Source organism: Cotesia glomerata, linkage group LG6 (assembly GCF_020080835.1).
Source record: "Cotesia glomerata isolate CgM1 linkage group LG6, MPM_Cglom_v2.3, whole genome shotgun sequence".
In the NCBI taxonomy this organism is placed as follows: Eukaryota; Metazoa; Arthropoda; class Insecta; order Hymenoptera; family Braconidae; genus Cotesia; species Cotesia glomerata.
The window spans coordinates 2,348,745-2,358,402 of record NC_058163.1 but is presented as its reverse complement, the minus strand read 5'-3'; the positions used below and the strand labels follow the sequence as shown (position 1 = coordinate 2,358,402).

The window sequence follows — 9,658 nt, the reverse complement described above, 5'->3', positions numbered from 1 at the left end:
ACTCAGTTCAAAATATTAATTATTAATTATTAAAAAAAAATAAAAGCACCAGATCAAATCTTACGAACGTTCATTTTCTTAACAACTTTGATAAGAAAAGCATTTTTTTAAAATGCTGTTTAAATTAATTTCTTCGTCTAATAATATGATTTTTTTTTTTTAATTAACAATATATGAAAAATTTATAAAATTGAATAATCGAAATTAATTGTTTCCTTTATAATATTTAAATAATGGGTGTCAATAACTAATTGATAATTTTTAAGTTGAATCTTATATTGACAGCCATTCGACAGTGCTATTACGCCTTTTTTTTACTTCAACTGAAAAAATTTACTGTAAGAGTTTGAACTCTTCTGATTCAATAAATTATTTTTAAATAAATTTTTATATTTTTAAAAGTAATTAATCATTTATGGAAATTATTATTAATAAACTTTAATAAAATTGATTACTTAATAATACGTTTGGATAAATAAGACTCAGCAGATGATTCTAGGCATGCGCAGTATAGGTGTCAATAATTGGGGCTAAGGTATGTCAATAATTAGATCAATCAGTTTTTTAACCTGCCAATAATTGGTGTATCCGGATAATCTATTTAATTATTTAAAATTAATTAGTAAATATCAGTGATTATCATTTAAAAAAAAGAAATTGATTAGTAAAAACATTACTTGACATATTACCACAAACAAAATTCAACGATATTGATATTTGATTGCTTAAAAAAAATCAATCATAACTTTTTCTTTAATAGTGTCAATCGGGGCTTTTATCTTATATCTAATAAATTTTATAATTTATTTCTAATTCCTAAAGATTAAAAATTAAAAACTACTGATAAAAATTGAAAAATTCAATACATACAATTTTATTAATACAATCTTATAAGTCGGTTTTATTTTTTATAAAAAAAATGTACTTAAAAATATAAATTCACTTAACAAAAAAAAGGTTAATATAGTCCCTTATAAACTAAAAAAAAATTAATCATTATGGCTCGTTAAAACTTTCTTAGAATATTTCCTCGGAACAAACTTCGGCTGCTTAGAAATTCTCTTATCTCCACTCCGCTTCTTCCCATTCTCCTTATTATTACATATAAACTCATCACTAGAATTCTCTCCGGAGGTCAAACTACTTCTCTGGAAATCCGAAAGCTCTAGATTAATCTGCTGCTCGGACCTAGCAGTAAACAATTTCGTCCCAATTTCCTTAACCTTATCAAAAGATCTAGATCTTTGAACCGGAGTCGGCGGAACCACTTCAGTTTCGTTCAAATTACTCGCTAAAGTAACATCCAGCTCCTCATTATCATCCTCCTCTTCATTCTCCTCCTCCGGATGTTCTTCCCTCCACTTCCTAAACTTCTCCACAATCCTCTCCCTGGGCGACATCTCCACAATCTTCCTCGGATACTCAAAATCTTTCTTAACCGGAGTCGCTCCAGTAGGAGTATCCTTCTTCACTTCCTCTTCAAAGAAGCGCTTCAAACTTCCCTCAATCTTCTCCACATTTCCTACCAAACCCTCCTTTTGCCCTTCAACCTTCCTTTCAACCTCCTCAACACTCTTTCCAACCTCTCTACTCATCTCCAAAACTTCCTCTTTATATTCCTTAATCAACCCACGATCCTCCTCAAGATCCTCCTTCAAAACTCCCTTAAACCCTTCAACCTTCTCCTTCAACCCATTCTTATCCTTCTCAACCAATTCTCCAGCCTTAATCATCTTCTCTTCAACCTTTTCTCTATAATCACTCACAATCTGACTGGCATCACTCAACAAACTCTTAAACTTCTCCGCTAATTTCTCTCCACCATTAATAGTCTCCTTCGCAATTCCACAATTAACCTTAACACTCTCCCCAATAACCTCCTGAATCCCCTTAACATTATTAGTAACCTCCGAGTCTACAAAACTCTTCAAACCTTCGTGCTTCTCACAAACCTCCTTAACCTCCTTCTTAACAATCTCCAATTCTCCCAACCAAACTTTACAAACTTCAGAATCCTTCTCACGATCGCTCCTAATCCCTTTTCTCAATTCCAAATAATTAGCCATCATTTCTTTCATCAGTTCATCAAACTTTTCCTCTTTATTTTTATTAACCTCATTACAATCTTCCCTAATCTTGAGTTGTTCTTCAAGATTAGCAAGCTTATTTCCAACCAAATTCATTTTTTCATTCATAGTTAGGTACAAATCTGTAACAGTAACTTGCAATTGCTGTCTCAAAGATCTCAACTTATTCTGAAGATCTTTTTCAACACTAGCTAGATTTTCCGCAATCTGATTGTTCACCAATCTTTTTATCTCATTAGCAAAGTGTTCAGAAACATTAATTAACTTCTTTTTTTCCTCCTCATCAATTTCTCTAGCACTTAATACAATATTTTCAAACAAACTTTTGTAATTTCCAGCATTAAAACTCATTACTTCCTCAAATTCTTTCAAATTTCCTTCAGATTTTTCCAAATCTTTCTCCTTTTTCTCCACAAATCCTTCAAGATTTTTCTTATAACCATCTGAGTGCTCAAAAATCAATTCTTTGATATCTTTAGACTCTTTTATAACCTCAGAAGAGTATTTGTTAACATCAGTAATCAATTCTTTTAACGACTCGCTAATTCTGGAGACAAAAGATTTGCAAAGCTGGTCATTTTGATCCTCAACTTTATTTTTCCTCGCTATTTTATCATGCAAGCGATTAGTATGATCGGTAGCAGTGTCAGCGACTTGCAAAAGTGTCTGAGCTTGATTCGACAAACTTTCTTTAATCTTTTCTAGATTATCTACTAAATATTTCTGCTCATCGCGATCCTGCTTTATAATTTTGACTTTCAAGCAAGTTTTTTCAAGCTTATAACTGACTTTTTCAAATAATTTTGATTTACTTTCAAGTTCTTCTTGAAGGACTTTAATAAATTGAATTTTCTCTTCAATTTCTTTCCCTTGGGAGGTATTATTAGCTACCAAACGATCGTAATCTTCAGAAGATAAATAAACGCCATTGCGCTCGCGAGTTGCAAGCAAGTCGCGCTTCAATCGCTCGATTTCTTCCGTGTATTCTTTTATTAAAGTAGCTTTAGTGAGTTTCTGATTAATCTCGGGACGATTTGTGATATTTTTAGCGCGATGCGCGTAATCTAAAGTGGAAAGAGTTTCTTCTAGATTCAAAGATGAGGGAGATATAGTCGCGATTATTGAAGTTTTGGTTCTTCCTCCGAGAGAGTCTTGGAGTAAACGAGTGAGTTTGGACTCTCGGTAGGGAATATGGGGACCTCTTTCTACTAATGCGGTTATAACTCGACCTAAAGTTAGGAGGGATTGGTTTATATTGCCAGCTTCGCGGGCTCGCTTGTCTACTGCGCCGGAACGGCCTACGTTTTCAGAGCCAGCGAGGTCTACTAGGTTTAATTTCCCGGTTTTGATAAGCTCCTCGCCTTCTACAGAGCATTCTTTCATGTGCACGGTTATGGAAAATACTGTATGGGAACGGCTGGAGGAAGCGTTCATTAAAGTCGCCGCGGTTTGCCGCTTTTCGGAACCGCGTTGGAGGATTTTGTAAACTTCGTCTTTATTGTGGACTATTACTTCTTCAAGGCCTTGGATTATTACTGAACCTTTTTTTGTTGAGTCCTCAAATAATCTATTTTTTAAATTGTAAAATTGTTTTATTTTTAGTGGATTTTTGTTTTGAAGGATCATTCTGGTTTGTAACTTTTGAAAAAAATTTTTTTTCTACATTTTTCAGAAGCACCCGAACCAAAATAATCCTTTAAGGGCTTACATGGGTTCCCTCCAGGAAAAAATCGAGGGTTTTCTGACGCCACCTCGTATCTCAAAAATAACAATTTTAGAGATGAGATAAAAAAATGGTTTATAAAAAATTAATATTCATTTAAAAACAATGTTTATCAATTGTATTTTCTAAAAATACTATCATGTTTATTATTAATCTGGTTTATCTTTTTTTTTCAGTAACGTGTTTATAGTTAATTATCAATTTTTCAGTTTCAAAATTCGAGATACGTGGTTGCGTTGGAAAACCACACAGTAAAAAATTTTGCGTCATTGCGTCAAAAAATTTTGTGTTGAAAATTTTTATGTTAAATATTTTACACTTTTTTGTGTTAATTTAACATTTTTCTGTGTTAATTTAACACAATTAATGTTAAATTTACACATAAAAGTGTTAAATATTTAACACAAAAATTTTCAACACAAAATTTTTTACTGTGCATCGAAATGGCCTATTTTCAACAATTTTTTTTTAAGGAGGTCCTTTCGCCATCAATGTTAAATAAAAAATATTAGATTATGCATAAAATTAATTTTTATCTAATAGTTAAAGTCCTTATGTATCTACTAGTGAAGTTTAATTTATTCTTCACCGTGGAAATTTTTGAAAAAAAAATTTATAAAAATGTTAGTATTTTTTCCGAATCTTACGAGAAAGTCAGACCTTATATACGTGACTGAATAAAGTAGTCAGTACTTGTCTCGGATAGCTTAACTGGTAGAGCCCTTGGCGCGTAACCGAGAGATCTGGGTTCGATTCCCAGTCTGGGTTGTCTGATTATTTTTTCAATTACGGAAAAATTCCCACTGAGTAGGTCCCCCCTTTCCCCTATCCGTTCTTTCCCAACTCCCTTAAAATTTGCTTTAATATGGCTGTATTAACAACTTTCTCGAATTATGGCATTAACCACCGATTAGATGGGGTAAAAAAAAAAACTCAAAATAAGCTTTTCGAAATATTCAGGTTTGATTTTTTGCAATAAAATATATAAGTTGCCGAGGAATTTATGGAGAAATTATAATTATAAAATCGCAGAAAATTTTTAAGTAACCTACATTTAAATGGCGTCAGAACATTTGGCAACGTTGTGTAGCGCGCGAGCTTCAGACCATTCAATAAATTCAAACTAAACTTTAACGCGCTTATGTTTTTCATACATACTTATTAGTTAATTTATTGTTAACTAATTTTTATATTTCATAATTTAAAAATAAAACAATAATTAAAAAATACTAGCATTCCTGCCATGAGACATTACAATGTTATGGTTTTGTGACTAAACATTTTTAATTAATTTATTTATTTACACTGACCGCAAAAAGTTAAACATGGTTAAGGTTATATTGTGCAAATAAAAATGTAAACAACCGAAATAAAGCGTTGCCAGATCACGGACAGGTTACTAACAGCTGATTTACAACAGTCAAATTAATTTTTGTATTTAACTATTTTTTTTTAATTTTCAAAATTTCAACAATTAATGCCTCATATACTATTTATTTTTTAATTTTAGGAATTTTTATGGGTTTTTTATTTTAATTTATCGAATATTGACTACTACAGTGGTTGTGACTCAACTGGAGCGAAAGGACTTCCTTAATAGAAAAAATGAAATATTTTATTTAAACTTTTTACTGTCTCAAAGATACGTGGTTAATAAGAGATTACTAAAATTAAAAAAAAAAAAAATATTAAAAACTCTGCTAATGTGGCGTCATTTCCTTGAAAAAAAGAAGCGTCCGCGTTAACAACAGAACTTTGAGCAGGATTATATGAAGTGAAAAAAAAAAAAAATTTGTGCTTTAGTTAAGACTTCAAACTAGATCTTAAACGAAAGAAAAAAAAAATGAAAATTGGATTTTTGGCAGATTTTTGCAAAAAAAAAATAAAAAATTTAGCTAAAATTTCGCGGCATTTTTTTTTTAATAGTTTTAATTGAAAAAAATAATCTTTCATTCAAGATCTTGTAAATTATATCTTGAAGACTTGTTTAAAATTTCATTAAGATTGCTTGAGTAGTTCTCGAGAAATCTTGACAACCGTCTTTGAAAACATAGTTTTGAGAAAAACGCGTTTAACTTTTTAAAACTGTATCTCCAAAACTATTATTCAGATCAATTTGAAACTTTAGGACAATATTCTAGAGATGTTGTAGAATTTAATAAAACATTGTAAAAAAATCGATTTTTTAAAACCCATGTATAACCCCTTAAATAAATTTTATAATAAAAATTACTTGAGTTTTGAAGCATCTTCGTGTGATGACAGCAGATCAAATAATTCCTCATTGTACAGCTCGAGAAAAGATACTTTTACGGTATACTCCTGCGTTCCAAGGCGTAGGTCATCGAAGAGATTACTCAATGCTCGTGGTATTATTCCAGCATCTGAATTCTATATTTATAATTTTATAAATTTTTATTAATATTTTATACAGTAAAAATTTTTAATAGAGATCCCTGATTCAGAAAGATGATTTGAAATGATTATCTTTATGTTAATTGTATATCTATGTGGGTGATTCTCTGTAAGGACGTCTTAAATCTGTACAAAATTGTCCGACCAAATTATTTTTGATTTTATTAGAAAAAAAATTAACAAGGGCTACAAAACTATCAGCTTAATTATAATAAATAAACAGCCGAATTAATTTTTGCTTTTTCGATATTTGTGTATCTTTTGCCATATAACATGACAGGGGACTGATTTTTTTTTATCAAATTAAGAAAAATCAAGCAAACTATTTCAATGCATTCAACTTTTTAAGTTCTCAATGAATGTTTACATTAATTAGAATAATATTAAGACTTATGGATCGAATTTTATAAATAAATTATAAACAAAAATAGCTGCCAGGGGACTGAGTTTTGAAGTGGCCCAGACACATATTTCCAGCACAAACGGTGCTTTGACACTAAATAAAATGGCGATAAAGCGCTAACAGTCCTATGGTTATTAACTTAAGGCTAGTTAGATCCTTATAAACCTTACAAAAGGTAAAATAACACGCTAGATTTTTATTTGTTGGCTTTGAACTTCTGGCAAGGGACTGATCTTAAAATGCCTGGGACAAACTTTGGTTTAAGGGGTTATACGCAGTTGCAAAGCTAAAAAACAACATTTTTTTATGAATTTTTTCTAGACACAGTTTTTAATTATCAATTACAAGTGATGGTTATTTAAATAGAGCCTACTTTCAAGAATACAATAGCGGTCAAGGAATAAGATTCAAAAAAATTATTACTATTTTTTTTTTAACAATTTGGAAAATTGTTTTTCAACAAAAACGAAAAATTTTTTACAAATAGACGCCATTTTGTCAAAAATCAAAATTTTTCTTATTCCTTCGTCCAATACCTGCATTAATCTATCCTGTAAAAGAATTCGCCATATTTTTTTATTTCAAATAATCCAAACCACCGAAATGGAGATCACCGCCAAGCGCCTTTTTTTTAGAGGTCGTTCAGAACATCTTCTACAGGAGCGATGCACATTTATATTTTTACATGATTGACGCGCTATTGTATTCTTGAAAGTAGGATCTATTTAAATAACCATCACTTGTAATTAATAATTAAAAACTGTGTCTAGAAAAAATTCATAAAAAAATGTTGTTTTTTTAGCTTTGCAACTGCGTATAACCCCTTAATGAACTTAATGAAACAAATTAACTTTCGGTACTTTTTATTTTTGAAGATTGTTAGTTAACTAATTAAGTTTATAAACATTATGGACCAAATTATATATTATTGACGAATAACTTAAAATTTAATCTTAAAGTTTTAATTTTGGGACTGGGACAGCCTAGGGGACTGACATTTCGGTGGTTTATGAATCTATAGCGAAAAAACCAAAATTTATTCCATATTAGTTTTCAATGCTCCAAATAGAAATGTTTTTTTACTTTCGTAATAAATTTTTTTTAGTAACAAAATAACAATTTTTCTAATAAAAAAATGCCTGGAACAGCAAAAAACATCCTTACAGAGAATCACCCATATAGTATTCAAATCCGATGCATTTAAATCATTTTAAATTAGATTTCTTAATCAGGGATATTTCAAACTGTTCAAAGCTATGTTATGAAGAGTCAATGACAGTAACAATTTTTTTTTTTTTCATTATTATATTCATTATTACTTATTATGTTATATTATCTACAATAAATTAATCAATCTATTATGTTCTATTATTCAAGTATTAATTTTAATATGTAATCTTTATGTAATTTACTTAATTATGATGGTTCTTAGAGAGCACTTGCTCTAGGATCAAAATTTAATAAATAAATAAATTAATTTTCAATTTTTAATTATATTAATGATAAATAATTATTTTTACCGTCTGCCAAGATGCTGCTGGATCACTACCGGCACCTTCCATCGTATATGTTTTTCCTGTACCTGTTTGTCCATAAGCAAATACGGTACAATTGTAACCAGCGAGTACTTCTGCTACAAAAGGATTTACTACTGCTGTATAGACGTCCAGCTGATAAATAATTTAATAATTATTAGTAAGTAGTTACTTAAATTATATAATTTTTAATTTTTAAAAACTATTAATAAATTTTCTAATTTATTAATAAAATTTAATTAAAAAATATTAAATATAATTTATTTAATTAAAAAAATGATTACATAAAAATAAAAAAAATTTTCATTTGTAAAAAACTTTAAAAACTGTGAGTGCAATTTTTAAAAAATATTTTTTTGTTTTAATTTAATTATTAAAAAATAATTAAAAATGTCGGCTAACATAAGTATTATTTTATTTAAATAAAAAATATGAAATATAATTTATTTAAATAAAAAATGTTAAATGTAAAATATTAAAAAAAAAAACATTTTTTTTTAATTAATAAATAAATAAATAAATAAAAATACCTGTTTAGATTTTGGTCCGAAAACTCTATCAAATGTAAATTTCTTGGTAACTTTGTCCTGTGGTCGCTCTCGCACCAGGACTTCTTTGTAACTCGGTACATCGATAACAGTAAAAGATTTTCCACATGATTCACTTTGATTTGACGGTCTGAAAAAATTCACAATAAATAAATAAATAAATTTAACAAACTTTAATAAAATTCAACTAAAAAAAAATAAATTAAATAAACTTGATTGTTGACAAAAATGAGGGTTAGGACTTGGCGTCTTACCTCACTCGCACAAACACTTGAATATGTTGATTTTTATCTTTCTTAGATCTGTTCGAAAATTCACTCATTTTTACTTTTAATTAATTACACTCGTTTATAATAATTATTCTCACAAAAGTAACTAATTAAATGTCACAATTGCCGGAGAAATTAAAGATGCACTTTACGAGTTTAGTTTATCGTTTATGTTTTGACGGTTACACCGGAAACTTTTTTAAATGTTAGTTTAGTTCAAGATTTTTCAACCACGTGGCGCTTCAGTCGATTTTAACTGTTCTTCCAGATGACAGTGTTTATTTGAAATTTATTTCTTTTTTACTTACAAACTTTAAATTCATTATAAAAAAATCGTTTTTTTATTTAATTAATTAATAATTTTGTTTTTTAATTATTTAAGTGTAAAATTAAAAATTTTTTTAAGTTAAACAGATATTTTGGAAAAAATTTATAACATTGAAGTTGACATTAAATATTTTTTTATAAATTTATAACAATTAAATAATTATAAAAAAAAAAAATTAAATTAAAAAAAATGTGAAAATGAAAAAAAAAAATTTGTGAAAATTTTTAAAAGTATTTTTAGTGCTTTAATTAATTTTTAATAAATTTTAAAAAGTGACTCAGTTTGATATTTAGTGAAAATAATTTATCAAAAAAAAAAAAATTATAAATAATTTTTGAAACCTTTTTTAT

At 28.6% G+C, this 9,658-nt stretch overlaps 1 protein-coding gene across 1 annotated transcript; it reads right to left on the bottom strand.

The window, feature by feature from the left end:
* Window positions 1–922: 922 nt before the first annotated feature.
* On the bottom strand, window positions 923–9,211 carry LOC123267477 (kinesin-like protein Klp61F). The gene is made up of 5 exons (XM_044732123.1): window positions 8,966–9,211; window positions 8,694–8,841; window positions 8,149–8,298; window positions 6,044–6,201; window positions 923–3,654 (listed from the first exon to the last, which is right to left on the bottom strand). The coding sequence occupies exons 1-5, from the start codon at window positions 9,031–9,033 to the stop codon at window positions 990–992; spliced, it is 3,189 nt and encodes a 1,062-aa protein (XP_044588058.1). The 5' UTR covers window positions 9,034–9,211; the 3' UTR covers window positions 923–989.
* Between the last annotated feature and the right edge of the window lie 447 nt (window positions 9,212–9,658).